This window comes from Arachis ipaensis, chromosome B7, assembly GCF_059453495.1.
Source record: "Arachis ipaensis isolate K30076 ecotype BB chromosome B7, ASM5945349v1, whole genome shotgun sequence".
Classification (NCBI taxonomy): domain Eukaryota; kingdom Viridiplantae; phylum Streptophyta; class Magnoliopsida; order Fabales; family Fabaceae; genus Arachis; species Arachis ipaensis.
The window spans coordinates 27,138,845-27,157,582 of record NC_142442.1 but is presented as its reverse complement, the minus strand read 5'-3'; the positions used below and the strand labels follow the sequence as shown (position 1 = coordinate 27,157,582).

General features: G+C 36.1%; 3 protein-coding genes across 5 annotated transcripts; all 3 read left to right on the top strand.

Moving 5' to 3' along the window:
- The first annotated feature begins 211 nt into the window (after positions 1 to 211).
- Positions 212 to 3,248, top strand: LOC107609135 (Pentatricopeptide repeat (PPR-like) superfamily protein). The gene has a single exon (XM_016310979.3). The coding sequence runs from the start codon at positions 401 to 403 to the stop codon at positions 3,095 to 3,097; it is 2,697 nt and encodes an 898-aa protein (XP_016166465.1). The 5' UTR covers positions 212 to 400; the 3' UTR covers positions 3,098 to 3,248.
- Positions 3,249 to 3,400: 152 nt separating this feature from the next.
- LOC107609136 (jacalin-related lectin 3) lies at positions 3,401 to 10,736 on the top strand. Of its 3 annotated transcripts, none has more exons than XM_088493849.1 (9): positions 3,401 to 3,825; positions 3,914 to 4,041; positions 5,251 to 5,387; positions 7,077 to 7,289; positions 8,245 to 8,796; positions 8,887 to 9,114; positions 9,210 to 9,536; positions 9,667 to 9,888; positions 10,306 to 10,736. In XM_088493849.1, the coding sequence occupies exons 3-9, from the start codon at positions 5,373 to 5,375 to the stop codon at positions 10,597 to 10,599; spliced, it is 1,851 nt and encodes a 616-aa protein (XP_088349975.1). In that variant the 5' UTR covers positions 3,401 to 3,825; positions 3,914 to 4,041; positions 5,251 to 5,372; the 3' UTR covers positions 10,600 to 10,736. The 3 variants fall into 3 exon arrangements, with proteins under 3 accessions (XP_088349975.1, XP_088349976.1, XP_088349977.1); XM_088493850.1 differs by adding an exon at positions 6,366 to 6,403 and having other exon boundaries at positions 3,914 to 5,387; XM_088493851.1 differs by lacking the exons at positions 3,401 to 3,825; positions 3,914 to 4,041; positions 5,251 to 5,387 and adding an exon at positions 6,591 to 6,972.
- A 2,003-nt stretch (positions 10,737 to 12,739) lies between these two features.
- LOC107606986 (protein FAR1-RELATED SEQUENCE 5-like) lies at positions 12,740 to 14,803 on the top strand. The gene has a single exon (XM_016308981.2). The coding sequence runs from the start codon at positions 12,740 to 12,742 to the stop codon at positions 14,801 to 14,803; it is 2,064 nt and encodes a 687-aa protein (XP_016164467.2).
- The last annotated feature ends 3,935 nt before the right edge of the window (positions 14,804 to 18,738 follow it).

The following is an 18,738-nucleotide window of genomic DNA, read 5'->3' as shown; positions in this document are numbered from 1 at the left end:
ACAAAGTAATTAAACCAAAAATTAAATTAAAAGACAACCGTGTTTAAAAATGAGATTAGCTTATTTAATACTTTGACTAAATTTGACTTTAGTGTGTAAATCCCTTTGTATTATTGTATATTCTTTCAAAGTATAATATCAGAAATTAGAAAATAAAAATTAAATTAAATCATATTTATAACTTCAACAATAACGCGATTTCAATGGAAATATCTCATACTCAACAAGTAACACAATGAGTGAGTGAGTAACAAGACATGTAGATTTCCATGTCCAGCACCTTATCACCGGAAACACCACCAATACACACATTCCTCATCTTCCCCACACTTATGCAAAACCCAACTACATAACAGAATTCCCAAAAAAAGAAAAGGAAAAAACAAAGAAGTGAGGATCAATGGAGAGGAATCTTATTATCATACCCAATAGACCAAGTCCTCCACTTTCACTCCCTTCGTATCATTACAGTGCCACCCAGTTCGAGTTCCACAGAAAAACAAGGTTCCATGCAAGTTCCAACCTTGTTTCTGTCACAAAAGACTCACACCTAAAATCAATTGAAGCCCAATTGAACCGGCTATGCATCAATGGTCCCTTAACTGATGCTGTAGCAATTCTTGACTCACTGGCTCGGCAAGGTTCCAAGGTGAGACCGATCACGTACGTTAACCTTCTACAGTCATGCATTGACAGGGATTGCATATGGGTGGGTAGGGAATTGCATGCTAGGATAGGAATTGTGACAAATTTGGACCCTTTTGTGGAGACCAAGCTGGTGAGCATGTATGCGAAATGTGGGTTTTTGGAGGAGGCACGTAAGGTGTTCGATGAAATGCGTGAGAGGAACTTGTTCACTTGGTCTGCTATGATTGGTGCGTGCTTGAGAGAGTGTGATTGGGAGGAAGTTGTGGGGCTGTTCTATGACATGCTGCAAGATGGGTTCTTGCCGGATGAGTTTCTGATTCCGAAGATTCTACAGGCATGTGGGAAGTGTAGGGATTTCGAGACTGTGAGGCTGATACATTCGATTGTGATCCGGCATGGGATGCAGTGCGCTCTGCGAGTGAGCAATTCAATTCTTGCCGTGTATGCAAAGTGTGGGGAGATGAGTTATGCGAAGAAGTTCTTTGAGAGTTTGGACGAGAGGAACAGCGTGACCTGGAATGCAATCATAACAGGGTGTTGCCAGAATGGTGAGATTGAGCAAGCTAGGAAATATTTTAATGCAATGCAGGAAGAAGGGGTTGAACCTTGTTTGCTAACTTGGAACATAATGATTGCCAGTTATATTCAGTTAGGACATTGTGATATTGCAAGGGATTTAATGAGGAGGATGGAAACTTTTGGGATTTCTCCTGATGTGTATACTTGGACTTCCATGATTTCTGGGTTTACTCAAAAGGGTTTTATACATCAAGCTTTTGATATATTGAGGGAGATGCTTTTATCAGGTGTGGAGCCCAATGGTATTACAATTGCCAGTGCTGTTTCGGCATGTGCATCTGTAAAATCACTATATGCAGGATCAGAAATCCATTCTCTTGCTATGAAGTTGGGTTTGGGTGATGATCTGGTAGTTGGTAATTCACTGATTGACATGTATTCCAAGTGTGGTAATCTGGAAGCTGCTCAGCGAGTTTTCGATATGATGTTTGAGAGAGATGTATATTCTTGGAATTCAATTATTGGAGGATATTGCCAAGCTGGTTTCTGTGGCAAAGCCCATGATTTGTTTATGAAAATGCAGGAATCTGATTCACCTCCTAATGTTGTTACATGGAATATAATGATCACAGGATATATGCAAAATGATGATGAGGATCGGGCCTTGGATCTTTTACAAAGGATTGAGAAAGATGGGAAAGTTAAGCGAAATGCAGCATCATGGAATGCGATAATTTCTGGGTACCTGCAAAAAGGACTACTGGACAAGGGTTTGCAGATATTTCGGCAGATGCAGGCTTACCACACTTCTCCAAACACAGTTTCAATGCTAAGTATTCTTCCTGCTTGTGCAAATTTGGTGGCCGCAAACAAAGTGAAAGAAATCCACTGTTGTGCAGTGCGTAGAAATTTCATATCTGAAGCATATGTATCAAATATATTCATTGACACTTATGCTAAGTCAGGAAACATGATGTATGCAAGAAAAATATTTGATGGATTGTCATCAAAAGATATAATCAGTTGGAATACTCTGATTGCAGGTTATGTTTTACATGGCCAATCAGAGTTTGCTCTTGATCTTTATGGTAAGATGAGGAGGGAAGGACTTGAACCGAGTCGAGGTACTTTTGCAAGTATTATCTTAGCTTATAGTGATGTTGGAATGTTAGATGAGGGGAAGCATACTTTCTCCAGCATCAGTGAAGAATATCAGATTAGGCCGAGTCTGGAGCATTATTATGCAATGGTCTATTTGCTTGGTCGTTCAGGTAAACTTGCTGAAGCACTGGAGTTTATCGAAAACATGCCCATTGAGCCTACTTCCACCATATGGGCTGCCTTGTTTGCTGCCAGCAGGTGTCACCGAAATTTTGGATTGGCTATCCTTGCCGGAGAACGCATGCTTGAGTTGGAACCTGGAAATAATTTAACTCAGCTTTTACTTTCTCAGGCATATTACCTATGTGGGAAGTCTTGGGAAGCCCCAAAACTTACAAGGTTGGAGAAAGAAAAGGCTGTAAAGATACCGCTTGGGCAGTGCTGGATTGAAAGGAAAAACATGGTTCATACTTTTGTAGTTGGTTATCAGTCTAAGACATACTTGGACAAGCTACGCTCTTGGCTAAAACGGGTAGCGGTAAATGTCAACGCTTCCATTTCTGGCAATTTGCCTTCCATTGAGGAAGAAGATGAGGAACATGGTAGCATTGTACATAGTGAAAAACTTGCCTTTGCATTTGCTTTACTAGACTCTCATCATGAAGGACCTCAAGTTTTACGAATAGTAAAAAATTTGAGAATGTGTAGAGAATGCCATGACACTGCCAAGAATTTATCGTTGGCATATGGATGTGAAATATACTTAAGTGATTCAAATTGCTTACACCATTTTAAAGGTGGCTACTGTTCTTGTCAGGATTATTGGTAGAGGGAAAAGATGCAAGAGAGAATCTATTTTTTATGTGAATAGATTACATAAAAATTTATGAAATTCTATCATATGTATCATATGTATAGTTGTTCTTGTATGTTGGTTTCTGAACAAATCTACTTTATGAAAATAAACCTTTAACACACAAGTTTTTGGCTTCGCCTTTTACATTGTTTACATATTAAACTGTATCCAACTCCATTTGGTTATTGTACAGGCAGATTAATATATTATGATACTTTCTGGATGGAAGATTTGAATGTTTGATAGATAGATTGTACAGACACGGCATATGGTTTATAGATATCCATTAGTTTGATAGACAGATTGTAAAACCTTTCTACTTTGAAGATATCCATTAGTTTGATGATATCCACTACGTAAAACTTTTGAAGCTAAGCCTTAAACCCATGGATAGCCTAATATGTCTACTTTGAATCAATCTAATCCTTAACTGATCAAGGCAGATGATCAATTAATCAGAGCCAGCGTTTGGTTTACACAATGATGCTCTACACAAGAGTGATCATCACCAGACACAAGTTCTGTTTTCTACATTCAATCATAAAGGACCACTTGAGTTGAGTTGTTCTTTTTAAATGGTTGTTTGATACTATGATGATTATAGTGACAAGAGCAACACCCCTTCTGGTTTTATTCTCAAATTGAGGAAGCACATTTGGACTTGGAGGCTTGGAGATGTTAGGAAGCTTGGCTACGATAGGGTATTACCCCTACCTTTTTGTTCCCCTATTATTTTGTAGAAATTTATTATATATTTTATAATTGATTTTTGTTTTCTTTAAACTGCAGCAGATTATTCTCTTTAAATTTGGATTGAGGAAGAGTGCAAATTATGTTATATTTGATCTCTATGCTGACGGGAATATCCTCCTTACAGATGCTAACTTTATGGTCCTGACTCTCCTGAGATCTCACAGGTTAGTTCTTGTGCTCGTCATTAATATCATATCGTTCCTTCCCCACGATATGTATACTATGAACTATGAGGCATTAATTATTAGTACACAAAACAATGATAACAAATGCTTGTACTTTGTAATTTTTTTTACTAGCTTAACTGTGATAGGAGTTTGTGATAAAAGAATGTGTTGAGACAGCAAATTGGAATAGTTGTAGAGGATATGGAAACTGTTATAAGATGTTAATTTCTTACATAGCACATACGTAGGATTGTCAATTTTCTTGTGCTTTATTCTGAATGTTATGGAAGACCAGGCTTATGTCCTGGTTTCACAAGAATCTTCCAACTTCTATTTTCATTTTTCTTGGATTCACTTTTATTCATTATCCTTTTAATGATAAAGTTCCTCATGATCAACCTAGGAAAAATATTTTTGCAAAATAAAATATGCTATTCCAAAATCCTCAAATTAAGTTTATAGTTTAGGTCCGAAATTCTGCTTATAAGTTGAGTTTTAGGATTCATATTTACGTAAGTTTCAAGAGTTTAAGTGAATTATAGGTTTGATAAATTTGTTCTGCATTTTGCATACTCTATTTGACACATGATTTGATTCTTCTCTTTCTTTTGTTTGATACTCTATAGGCCGTAACATAAAGAACTTAGCATAAAATAAATTACTCTCTTGTTGGAAGGACAAATCAATAACATTCTTCAAGATATCTGAAATAGCAAATATCAGAAAGTTATTTTACATAACAAAATCCATGTTTGGCACAAGTTTTCAGTTTTTAAGAGAAGGGACTCTTACTATTATAAACCCAGACAAACTAATGAAAGTAAAATCTAGGTGGTACCAAGAAAAAAATTTTAAGACTCTGTGTAACTTTAATGAAAAATCTACATAGAAATTAAATAATCATAAATGGATAGGTAGCAATATGTCCTAACTAGCCAATCAATGAAAATCCCTCCATCTTGTACCATCTATTCTTTCTCCGTTTGATTTCACCTCAAAATTTGATTTTTCTTTTTCTTTTTTTTTTCCAGCAGATTCCAAGCAACATTAAAAAGAAATTAGACAGCAAAAGGAAAATTTCACTTTATGTTGGGGTTGCAATTGCTAATTTAAAGTGATGCTACTACTATCTTAGGATAAAGTTAAAAATAAAGCATTATAATTTCTGAATTATAAACCTTCAGTTTCGGGCATGCATTTTTTTAGCTCTAGATAGATGGCATAGGGCTTGGAAATAGAAGAGGAGTTGGACAGTTAAAGATGCCGTTAACTTGTATGATGAAAGGGTTGCTGGTACTGATGATACTCCTTCATTGAAGAAAATTCAGATGGAAGTCTCATTGGTATGTTAGAATTTATATAAAACTCTTCATGTTCTTAGATTAAAATTTATCTCTATACTTGAATAATAGTTAATTGCTATCTAGATGATGTTTTTTCTTAACGTTTCTTAAATTATGGTCTAACAGCAATTTTAGTTGCTTTTTTCACTCTCTGAGTGGAATGAATTATTTTATTTTATTGCAGCTTCTGCTCGATATGTTCAACCCATGTTGCAGATATCATGAACATTAGATATATATAGAAACACTCCATGATCTTGTCTGATTTTTTATTCTTTAGAGATCACAGATAAGTTTGTTCAAAATAGGGTACTGTCAAAAACAGTAAATGATGTTTTTGGTGTTGCTATGATAGAAGCATACCCAAGCAGTGGGATTAATAGGAATTTTTCTTGTGTTTGATAAATATTGTAAACTTGTTATTGACATTGTTAATTTAATTAAATATTTTATTTTGTTAGAATTAATTTAAATATATGTATATTATGTACAAGTGATAATAATTGTTGGCAAAAATAATTTTAAAATTTATAAAAATATAGGTTGTTATCTCTCATGTAGCAGTGAGTAGAACTAAGAAAAGTTTTAAAGTTTTAGCGGCAACCAAATGACAACTATAAGCAAATAACATGACAATTTTAAAATTAATTTTAGTAACCATATAAATTACTGAGAATAATAGTCCCTAAAAGTTGTAATTTTTTTTTTTTTGCGGCCACTAAAAGGAGTTTATCGGTGAATGTTATAATGGCCGTTAAAACCCTTCAGCAGTGAAGCATAAGCTAGCCAATATATAATTGTCCGTAAAAAGTTGGGAGGTTTCAAGTCATAATCTTTTAGGTATTAGAAAGTGATTGGGACTAAAGGGCACCAAAATGAAGTATTGATGATTGATTATGTGATATAGGAAAGGGGGTATCTGTAATAAAAGAAGTGAATAGTGATGTCGTACTCACCCAAGTTCTTGAACTTCAACAGGTTTCCATCAGTTTGGTCAACATTAATCATGAATGAAGGTACCAGATTCTTCTATTAATAATAAGCAGCATATTATGGCTGAAAAAAGTTTCACAACTAACATAAAGTGCGGTTGAATATGCAATTATCATACATAACAGAAACAGAGAAAGCTGTACCGTTCCATTCACAGATGTGGTAGAAATAGAATATGCAATTATCATGCTTTTTCAGTGGTAAATCTTTTCCTTTTCTCTCAATCATATGATTCTTAGTATGGGGAATAATATTGTGGAAAGAAAATGATTCCCCAGAAAAAATAAAAATAAGTTCGTATGCAACTTTCTCTGATTGATTTCAGAGTGTGATTTCTATTGGGGGGGACCTGATTCCCTGCCTTTCAACCCCTTCCCTCCATGGTGGAACCAGAATAGCTTCTTCCACATAGTTCCTCATCTATATTAATTTTAAACATAGTCCTGTCCCACAATCAGACACTTCCCGCGGCCATAAATTGATCTTGTTCCTTCCCCTTGCTACCCAAATAAACAATATCACTTCCATTCTGGTGTTTCCAAGCTCCATACTTTGTTATATTAGTTTCTTCTAACACAAGTAGAAGAAGATGGTAGTGCATGCATGAAGCATATTTTATCTCAGATTTTATTCAACAACTTTGTCTTTGCCACCTCTTGTTAACAACTTGGAATTACATGATGTTTTTGGGTGCAGAATTTCGATGATTCGGTGAAGAAACCTGCATCACATGGGCCATGGGGAGGAAGTGGAGGATCACATTGGGATGATGGGGTGTACTCTGGTGTAAGGCAACTGGTGATAGCTCATGGGACAGGAATTGACTCCATTCAGATTGAATACGACAAAAATGGGTCCTCTATCTGGTCACAGAAGCACGGTGGAAGTGGCGGCCACAAAACTGATAGGGTAAAAGGTTTCATATCCTTAGCTAGTTAATCTTGTGATATAGTGTGTTAGTTTCAAATTGTTTTTGACCATAAAAGGAAGCTTAAATTTGATGCTGGAAAACGTTTTATACCGTCTTTTAATCACATCCGTTCTTTTCGAATGACCATTTATGTAGTCAATGTAAAAAGTAGTTATTTTTGCTGACGTGGCACTACGTGATTGGATACATGTATAAAACTATTTTACACTAACCTTTATACAGTTTTTATCCAATTACATCCGTTCTTTTAGATGACCCATTCACGAGTTCAATGTAAAAAGTAGTTGATTTTGCTGACGTGACTTTACGTGATTGGATGCACGTGTAAAACTCTTTTACATTGACCCATTGTTACACTGTCATTGAATCACATTCGTTTTTTTAAGTGATCATTCACACCATCAATGTAAAAAGTAAGTATTTTTGCTGATGCTGCGCTAAAATTGCTTCAGAGAATCAAAATTAAATTCCTTTTTTAGTTGAAAATATCACTTCTTTTCTGATAAACACTAAACAAATTAACTTCTAACAAAAATCAAATAGGAAAATTGTGTTTTTTTTTTTTACACTTACTTGATTGGGTAAAATATTTTAGATGACAATTCATGCGATTAATATAAAAGGTAATTATTTTGTTGATGTTGTGTTACATAATTAGATATATGTGTAAAATTGCTTCGGTGCATCAAAATTATAATTTTCTTAAATTGAAAATATAATTTCTTTTCCGAAAAACACTGAACAGATTAACTTCGGACAAAAGTCAATTTTCAAAACAAAAATCAAGTAGGAAAATCGTGTTCCTTTTTATCTGAATATATCTTTTCAAGCCAATTCAGAAACACAAGCACCTATAATTTGCCACATTGAGCAAAGGAAATTATGATTGTATGGTTAAACTTAAGCATACTACTATCTACAAACTTGTCACAGGTGAAGCTTGATTACCCTGATGAGTTCTTAACTTCAGTTCATGGATATTATGGTAGCTTAAACCAATGGGGGCCAAACTTTGTTCGGTCACTAAGTTTCGTGAGTAACAAGAAAACTTATGGACCATTTGGTGTTGAACAAGGGACACACTTTTCAGTGTCAGCGAGTGGGACCAAGATTGTTGGGTTCCATGGCAAGTGTGATTGGTACCTAGATGCCATTGGAGTATATATGAAGCCCTTGAAGCAACCAAAGCCTTCCAAACTTCTTGTTCAGCCACAGAACCAGATTGCTAGTACTAATAATTTTGGTGGTTTTTCTGTGATACAAGGAAGTGTGGGTGAAACCTATGATATTGTTCTTGCTGTAAGGCAGAAGGACAATTTCGGTATGCTTCAACCGAACAATGTCCCAAGGAAGATTTCTCACATCAAAGAATCTAAATATACAGAACACAAGGAAAAGGTACAAGAGCCTGAGTCTCAAACTAATAATGTTCCTGGGAAGATTTCGCACATCAAAGAATCCAACAATATAGAACACAAAGAAAAGGTATGAGAGACCATGAATCAATATTATCTTTGGTGTTTTGGCTTCTGCACACAACTAAACCTTAGAAGTTAGAATATGTCTTTGTTTCAGACAGCACAATTGGAGAAGTTGCTTCCAAAGGTCGCAGGCGTGGTCAAATACAAGGCATGTGGTGGCACTGGTGGAATTCTTTTCGACGACGGATGCTATACTGGAATCAGGCAAATCAACTTGTCGCGTAACGTTGGAATTGTATGGATTAGAGTTTTGTATGATTATGAAGGAGAGTCCATTTGGGGATACAAACAAGGTGGGACAGGAGGATTCAAAACAGATAAGGTGAACGTCAAGTTTACATGCAAATCAAGCGTTATTTAGTAATATAGGGAAATCAGATTTGATTTGTTAAGTGATTCTTGTGCATCATTTTGCAGATAGTATTTGATTTCCCTTATGAAGTGCTGACACATATATCTGGTTACTATGGACCTATGATGTACATGGGACCTATTGTTATAAAGTCGCTTACTTTCCACACAAGTAAGAGGAAGTATGGTCCATTTGGGGATGAACAAGGAACTTATTTCACCACAAAGGAGAAAGAAGGTAAAGTGCTTGGCATTCATGGGAGAAAAGGTCTATTCCTAGATGCTATTGGTGTTCATGTAGCCGAAGGGAAAGTTATCGTGCCAGCGGCAACACCTCCCAGAGAGATCACAGCTACCAAATTGATGCTAGCTAAATCAGGAGCAGCAGAAGAGGTATATATCCCTCTTTCATTTACACAATACTTTTTTGATAAATCACCTTTTTGAAGATATTCAATGCATTTAAGAATTTTGTTATCTATTTTTATTGCTTACTCCATTCAATTTGCCCCTTCTTTCCAAGGTTTCTTGTGGCGTAATCAAAGAACCAGCTCCGTGTGGACCAGGCCCGTGGGGTGGAGATGGAGGTCGACCTTGGGACGATGGCGTCTTTTCGGCCATCAAGCAGATTTATCTGACAAAAGACAAAGAAGGCATTTGCTCTATTCAAATTGAATATGACAGAAATAAGCAATCTGTATGGTCTGTAAAGCATGGTGGCAATGGAGGAGACACCATGCACAGGGTATGTTTCGTAGCTTCCACTTTCTTCATGCATGTTTCACTACTTCCTTTCCTTTCCTTAGAACACTCCTCTTAATTGTGAAGATTAGATTTGATATTAAATTATGGGTTAGTTGCACTTTACCCTCCTTAACTTTACACCATGTACAAATCAATCCCTGAACTTCTCTAAATGTGCGTTCCACCAAAAAATACCCAGAAAAGGTTTACAAATACCTTTGTTCACAAAATTCTAAAAACTAAAAACACTGAAAATGAAAACTTAAACCAAACGCACCCTTAAGAGTCAGGCTTGCACATTTTTAAAGTTTAGGGGGCTAAAGTGCACATGGTGTAAAATTTAGGAGGAGTTGATCCTGAAATATGCTTTCAGTACAAAATGAACTTGACCATTCATCTATTCTTATTGTGATTGTAGATAAAACTGGAGTATCCACATGAAGTCCTTAGTTGTATATCTGGCTACTATGGATCAATCATTAAGGATGAGAAGCATATAATTATCAAATCACTGACTTTTACTACCAGCAGAGGGCAATATGGTCCATATGGTGAAGAAGTAGGGAAATTCTTCACCTCAACCACTACAGAGGGCAAGGTGGTTGGTCTTCATGGGAGGAGCAGCTTTTACTTGGATGCCATTGGGGTCCATATGCAACACTGGCTTGGACATCAAAAAGCTTCAAGGCCCTCACTCTTTAAGCTATTTTGATCATGTGTTCTTGAGCAATGATGCACTAATTTCGTATTTGGAGAAGTGTTTAAGGGGTTTCAATTTTTTTAGTAATAATAACACTTGAAGAATAATCATGTGATCAGATTTTAACATGATTATTTGTATTCTGTGTATGACTAATAATTTAGTATTTTATAAAAATATATAATGAGTATTAGAGACGGAGGTGAGCTAAGTTAAGGTTGGCCAAATTTAAGTTATGCTCACAAAAATGGAGTTTGGTTTATTAACAATTTGACTTGATTTTAAAATAAAAGCTCAATTCACTAAAGGTCATAAGTTAGTGCAACTTGATCCTTTTAAATATTATGAATCCTATTCGTAAATATTAACTACCTCTATACGGTCCAAAAGAATAAAAGATCAGCCTACGAGATTATAAACTTTTGTCTATTAATTTGCTAAATGCTAACAAATCAAGTTCAAACAAATTCACTCCCTCATTCCTACCTTGGTCAATATGTATAGAAGAAATTTTATATTTAGATATTTTGATACATCAAAAACCAAATTGAACCAGGCTACCATAAATCCATAATCATATTGTTACATATTGATAGACTATGACATCAAGTTGAGGCTTTAGAGAAATTCTTAAACGCTTTTTTTTATACAACTTCCAAATTATGTTATTAATGTCTAAGTTTGAACCAGGGATTAACATTTCAGTAAACTCTCATTTTTTTCTTGATAAAAGTTGTCAAGGACAAATTGTCTTTGTTGGAAAAGACAATTTGGCTATCAATTTATAATGGTCAAACTGAAAATACTAAATAGACTAAAAAACTGATTTAAAAAATATATAAAAGAAATCAGGACTCTCAGGTTAATAATTAATGATATAGTTATTGGTTTAGACAATCAAAAAGTTTTCAATTATGATTTTAATACACTCGTAAAATACTTGTACGCAATCTTTCTGTATAATTATTTATAGGTGATTTCTTCTAAACCCATGGCAATCTTGTGGGTAAATTACTCTTGCATATGTGTCTTCATCTCAATTATTGATCAAAAAAATTGTCAACCTCTCATTAATGCATTCATTGGTTATAGCAAAAGCTTTTAATGAACATATACTATAATAGATACTACATTAATTAGAGTATATACATACTGTATAGTGTATTGGGGAACATTTACAATTATAATTTCTATTATTTAACTTATTTTTCATTTTAAAAAGTACCCTCCATCTCTTCCTGAAATTAAACATGCATCTTTCAGAACTTGAAAAACACATAGCCTCCAGCACTGAAATTTCTTATCCTAGTACCCACTACCCAACCCTGTTTGGTTTTTTCTCTTTCGTTCAGTGTTACACCAGAGAGTAATCCACCCAGCGTCCATTTAGCAAGAATGATCTCCTTCGAGTAACAGGAGCCGGAACTGGTACTTTGGTTCCATCGGCTAGGCATCGACGTCAACTGAGGAGAGGGTGAATGCTAAACTGATGTGGCTCCAGTATTCAAAATTTGTTACTGAACTTTTGCTTGTGACGAAACTGTGGCTGGTGGAAGCTGGTTTACCATCCCCATTTTTTGGCTGACTTCGAATTAGGTGCGTTGGATTAGGTAAGGTCACCTCCCTTCGGGAGTGCATTTTTTATCCGTTCAAGCTCAACCTTTGGTTGTCATCAAGGTATGTCCGATTAAGTTTTTTTGTTAATCCAGATTAGTTTAATTTTGATGATAGTCTATACCTTTTCAACGGTTCTCTGTTTAGGGTGTTGGGTTGCTATTCTGGAATTTGGAAATAAAGTAACATTGTCCAATTCTATGCTGTGGCTAGGTTTGGGAAATTGTAATTAAAACCTAATTCTGGGGTCGTAAAGAATTGGGTTAGTTTAATTGGATTTAGTTCATTTAATTTTACATGCAGCTTAGTTTAGCTTCCCTTCATTGCTGCCATTGGCTCTGTTTATTGACATTTTTGGGTAAAATTATGGCAGGGTTAAATTATGTCCATAAACGAGGATGATGTGAAGAATGATTCTGATAATGATTTGGGTGATGATTTCGATTATCAACCGAATGCAGAAGACGACGATGTGGATTCGCTGGATTCTACTAGCAAGAGTGAAGAAGTTTGTGGTGTAAAAAGAATAGCAGATTTAATGGTGGAGGATATTTGGAACCTGGAGTTTAGGATAGAGGATGAGGCCTGCCAGTTTTATAATGCTTATTCTTGTTGGCATGGATTTGTAATGAGGAAGGACGACGTGGTTAGGGATAATCAAGGTAGAATCATTAGTAGGCAACTTGTTTGCAACAAAGAGGGCTGGAGGAATATGAGGTATCTTGATCTGGATAATAGATCAAGGGAGGCAAGGTCACTAACGCGAACCAAGTGTCCAGCTCGGCTTAGGGTAAAGCTTGACTACGGCTGCGGTAGATGGAAGGTATCATCTTTTGTGGAATCTCACAACCACGATCTGACGCCACCCCAATTTGCGCATCTGGTTCTGTCCAATCGTCGTCTCACTGTCACTGATAAAGTCCAAGTGGAAAATCTTCATAATTTTGGTGTCAAGACCTGCCATATTATGGGGTATATTGCGTTCCAGAAGGGTGGATATTGTCATGCTGGCTTCACACGCAAAGATTTGTACAACCACATTGATCGTTATCGTCAGTCAAAGGTTAAAAACGGGGATGCTAATGCGGCAATAAACTATTTGATTGGCAAGTTAAACAACGATCCGCCGTTCTTTGGAAAGTATACTTTCACTAGTGACGAAAGGCTCGAGCATATTTTTTGGGCAGATGGGCAGTCAATTATCGACTATCACTGCTTTGGAGATATCGTTGCCTTTGATTCAACCTACAAGAAGAATAAATACAACAAGCCTTTGGTCATTTTCTCCGGATGCAATCATCACGGGCAGACTGTTATCTTCGGCTCCGGCCTACTATCCGACGAAACCACAGAGACGTATAAGTGGTTGTTGGAAACCTTTGTTGAAGCGATGGGTGGGAAAAATCCTAAAGCAGTAATAACTGACGGAGACCTTGCCATGCGAGATGCAATCAAGAATGTTCTTCCTGATGCGACCCATCGGTTATGCGGATGGCATCTGCAGAGAAATGCATGTGAAAATATAAAGAATCCTAATTTCCTGCACGATTTTAAGGGTCTTATATACGACAACAACGACCACAGAGACTTTGATCAAAGATGGGCAGCTATTTTGGATAAGCACAACCTTGTTGGGAGTACCTGGATGGAAAAGACGTACGAAACTCGTTCGATGTGGTCTCATTGTTTCCTCCGGGATAAGTTTTTCGGTTACATAAGGACGACATCACAGTGCGAAGGTATAAATTCTCTCATCAGATTTTATGTTAATCGCAAAAACACCCTCATTGACTTCATGCATAACCTGGATAGGGCCTTAAAGGAGTATAGAAACAACGAATTAATCGCTGACTTTAAGTCTCAGTTCTCAGAGCCAGTGATGATTACCTCATTGGAGGTATATGAAAGATTTGCATCATGTTATTTCACTCGAAACATTTTTAAGGAAATTCGTAATGAGATTCAAAGGGCAGGGGCTTTGAATATCAAGGTACTAAGCACAACCTTGGACAAGGTTGAGTTCAGTGTGACTGCTCTCGGAGATTCGGCCAAAGATCGACGGGTGGAAGTCGATAGAGGTAAGAATCTGTTCTCGTGCTCGTGCAAGATGTTTGAATCACGTGGTATTCCCTGTAGTCATGTCTTCTATGCAATGAAGTTTGAAAACATACTTGAGTTTCCAGATTCGTTGATCTACAAAAGGTGGACAAAGAATGAAAAGAACGAATTTATTAGCACAGAAATGCCTGTGAATGATGACGTCGAAAGGGTCTTAAAGTTTCGAGTTGGTGCATTGGCATCGAATTGCAACAAGCTGTGTGATATTGCTTGCAAGGATCTTGCAGACTTTGATGAAGTCCAGTATGAACTTGTCAATTTAATTCTCCGTCTGCAGTCACGCAAACAAGTGAAGGAGTCACAGCAGGACAAGGGACATTCATTCACAAACTATGAATGCACTGTTGATGATGTCATGGATGAGAAATGTGACACACCACATGTGCAGATCGATGTCCGAGATCCATTTCCATCGTCAATGCCTTGTGGCAACAAACAAGGATCGTACATGGCATTGTTCACGTCGATGCATAGGACACTTTGACCAATTGGAAGAATTAGACTTTTGAATTTAGTGCAATGCAAATATTTGGTTCCATAAGCATGATTTGTCCTGATTTACTAACCGCAATGTATTTGCCATTGCTTCGTATTAAGGAGTTTTAATTTGTTGTTATTTACGTTAACTGTGAATATATCCATTAGGATGATAATTATGTTCCTTAATATGTACGCGTTTTGCTTACATTGCTGTATTCTAGTGGCAGTTAATTGTGGTTGAATTTTGGGTAAGGAGTTCCTACCATTGTGAATATGCAATACAGTTGAAGAATTAGAGTTGTGTTAATTGATTTTTTTCCCGTCTAAGTTCATTAGGATGATAATCATGTTCAATAATATGTATGTGTTTTACTTACACTGCTGTATTTTAGTTGCAGTTAAGTTTGGTTGCATTTGGTGTAAGGACTTCCTACAATTGTGATTAGGCAATATAGTTGAAAAATTAGAGTTGTGTTAATGGATTTTTTCCCTACTTAGTGTATTTGATTTACCAACCAAATTATTAGATTGAATGCGTCGTAGGCTCCAGGGTTGAATTATTCATCGATGGTTGTACCTATGTTGTGCTACTTTCAGGTTGTGAATCCCTTTTGTTATTATGGATTTCCTATATTCGTCGAAAATTTTCTTAAGGGGAAATGGCGCCATGTACATGAAAATAGTTTCAAATATAGCGAGTGTTTCTTGTACCGTTTTAGGAGACTGGTTATGTGTCATGAATCTGTTATATATGAAGCAAAAAACGTAAACACAAACACATTTATATTTGAGCATATCATACTTTCGATTATTGGGAACAATTACATTTTGAAGATGCTAATCTTAGATACTTGATGAGAGTAACTTTTGCGTGGTCTAGAATTTTGCGGATAAATCCTCGTTGCAAGTATAGTTTCTAAACCTTCAAAAGTCCTTTCATACAAACGTTTTGGGTGTCACAAGTAACAAACCCCTTTAAAAATTGTTAACCGAGTATTCAAACCTCGGGTCGTCTTCTCAAGGAACTGTGAGGAAGTATGTTCTTATTATTGGTTATAAAGGTTGTAATCGGGGTTTAGAAGATGAGAAGCAAGTAATTTAAATAACAAATAAAGTAAATGGCAATTAAAATAAACAAATACTGTAAAGCAGACTTTTGGCAAGGTAAGAGAAGTTGGAGGTCCAACGTAGTTATCTCTCTCAACTATAATGAAAGTTGAATCTAAAATCCACTTGATCAACCTGTACTAGGGCAACGGAAAGTCAAGGGACTAATTAAATTGACCTTTGAATCCTATTTATTTCCTAAGAAAAAGTTGGGATTACTTAAGTTCAGCTCAATTAGCAAGATAACGATTATCAATTATGTTGAGTTTAATAACTGTTGAGTTACTGAATTCTTAACCAGGACCAAAAGGAAAAAAAGTAAAATTGCTAGAATAATAAAAATATCCTTAGATGGGAAGCAATGGTAACTTAAATCAAAGAGAACAATCATAAACTGAAAATACCTCAAATATTATTAATTCAGATAACAATCTGTAACATGGATGAAATTCATAAATTCACTAATCAATTCAAGTGCTGGAATAAATAAAAGTAAAAGGAAGCTAAAACAAAGGAACGTAAAACCTGGATTGAGAGTCACTCTTAAAGCAAGAAGAAATCCTAAATCCTAATCCTAAAAGAGAGAGAGGAGAAGATCTCCCTCTCAACTAAATATAAATATTGAAAAGTAAAATATGCGAGCTCTCTTTGAATGGGTGCATTCCCACACTTTATAACCTCTGGTCTATGCTGTCTGTACTTGGATCTGGGCCAAAAAGGGCTTCAGAAATCGTTGGGGGCACATTCTGTAAATTATGATACGTGGCCTCTGTCATGCGTCCGCGTGGGTCACGCGGTCGCATCATTTGGAGCTTTTCCTTGCCACGCGGTCGCGTCAGTCATGCGACCGCGTCATGTGCGTTCTGCTTAAGGCGCGCGGTCGCGTCAGTCATGCGGCCGCGTCGCTACTGATTTGTGCTTGGCACGCGATCGCGTCGTCCATGCGATCGCGTGGATACCAGTTTCCTTAAAGCTCCGTTTTGCTTTCTCATTCCATTTTAGTATGTTTCCTTTTTCATCCTTTAAGTCATTCTGCCTTAGAAAATCTGAAACTACTCAACACACTAATCACGGCATCGAATGGAAATAAAGGTAATTAAAATAATTAATTTTTAAAGCTTAGGAAACATGTTTTTTACAATATGACATAATAAGGAGGGGAGAGTAAAACCATGCAGTTAATATAAATAAGTAGGTGGAGGATTGAATAAATTACTCAAATTAAGCACAAAAGAACTCATGAAATATGGGTTTATCAACCTCCCCACACTTAAACACTAGCATGTCCTCATGCTAAATCCAAGGTAAATAATTAAGGTTAAAGTGTTGGAATGTCATGCAATGCAACCTAAATTAAATGCAACTACCTAAATGAATGATGCATCATGCAACTCTAATTTATTTACTCATATATAAAGCTTACATGTAGCCAAGTTAATTCACATTCTCAAGAAGTTATGTATATATATATAGCCAACCCTTAAATAATAAAGCATTTTAGCAAATGAGATGGGAAAGAAATCATTGTACAAACTTGCAAAACAATTAGTAAATTAAGTACAAATATATGTTGATGAGTTATAGAACCCTCATTGGATTTTGTGTTTACTCTCTAGTCACTCAGTGTTTATTGGGTTTATTCACTCTATTTTCTTTTTATTCTTACTTTCTATAGCTTTGTTCTTCATCTAACCAATCAACAATTATAGAATATAGTCATACCAAAAAGTCATGAGGTCTTTAATTGAGGTTGTAATGTGGTCAAGGTAAAGGTAAGGAAGGATCATATGGTGGCGAATGGTGAAGAGAAGCTTGTGAGTGTGGTGGTTCGAGGTTATGTTGAAAGGATGGTTTATATGCACGGGGTGGGGCTTGTTGGTAGTTACAAGGTTATCCACCATGTCTTTCATCTAGGTTTGCACTGTAGAATGGTCTTTGTCCAGGATATCTCGGAGGGTGTTGCTGCCAAAAGGGTTGATTAGATCCTCTTGGTCCCAACCATCCTTGATTGGTCTGACCTTGATGCACATTCCTGCTGTAACTTCTATTTCCCTTAACAATATTAGAACCAAACTCAAAGCGAGAGGGGTGAGAGTTTATAGTAGCAATTAAAGATAAAAAGGAAAAACAAAATTACATAAACAAGCAAAAGAAAAAAAAATATTTACAATAACCAATAATAAGGCACACGTTAGCAGTTCCCTGGCAACGGCGCCATTTTGATGAGAGTAACTTTTGCGTGGTCTAGAATTTTGCGGATAAATCCTCGTTGCAAGTATAGTTTCTAAACCTTCAAAAGTCCTTTCATACAAACGTTTTGGGTGCCACAAGTAACAAACCCCTTTAAAAATTGTTAACCGAGTATTCAAACCTCGGGTCGTCTTCTCAAGTAACTGCGAGGAAGTATGTTCTTATTATTGGCTATAAAGGTTGTAATCGGGGTTTAGAAGATGAGAAGCAAGTAATTTAAATAACAAATAAAGTAAATGGCAATTAAAATAAACAAATACTGTAAAGCAGACTTTTGGCAAGGTAAGAGAAGTTGGAGGTCCAACGTAGTTATCTCTCTCAACTATAATGAAAGTTGAATCTAAACTCCACTTGATCAACCTGTACTAGGGCAACGGAAAGTCAAGGGACTAATTAAATTGACCTTTGAATCCTATTTATTTCTTAAGAAAAGGTTGGGATTACTTAAGTTCAGCTCAATTAGCAAGATAACGATTATCAATTAAGTTGAGTTTAATAACTGTTGAGTTACTGAATTCTTAACCAGGACCAAAAGGGGAAAAAGTAAAATTGCTAGAATAATAAAAATATCCTTAGATGGGA

Bases quoted from the DNA above. Each gene is read 5' to 3' on its own strand.
- LOC107609136 (XM_088493849.1), top strand. The intron at 8,797-8,886 runs GTATGAGAGACC...TCTTTGTTTCAG, and splicing joins ATATAGAACACAAAGAAAAG to ACAGCACAATTGGAGAAGTT. The intron at 9,537-9,666 runs GTATATATCCCT...CTTCTTTCCAAG, and splicing joins AATCAGGAGCAGCAGAAGAG to GTTTCTTGTGGCGTAATCAA.
- LOC107609135 (XM_016310979.3), top strand. From the start codon at position 401: ATGGAGAGGAATCTTATTATCATACCCAATAGACCAAGTCCTCCACTT.
- LOC107606986 (XM_016308981.2), top strand. From the start codon at position 12,740: ATGGTGGAGGATATTTGGAACCTGGAGTTTAGGATAGAGGATGAGGCC.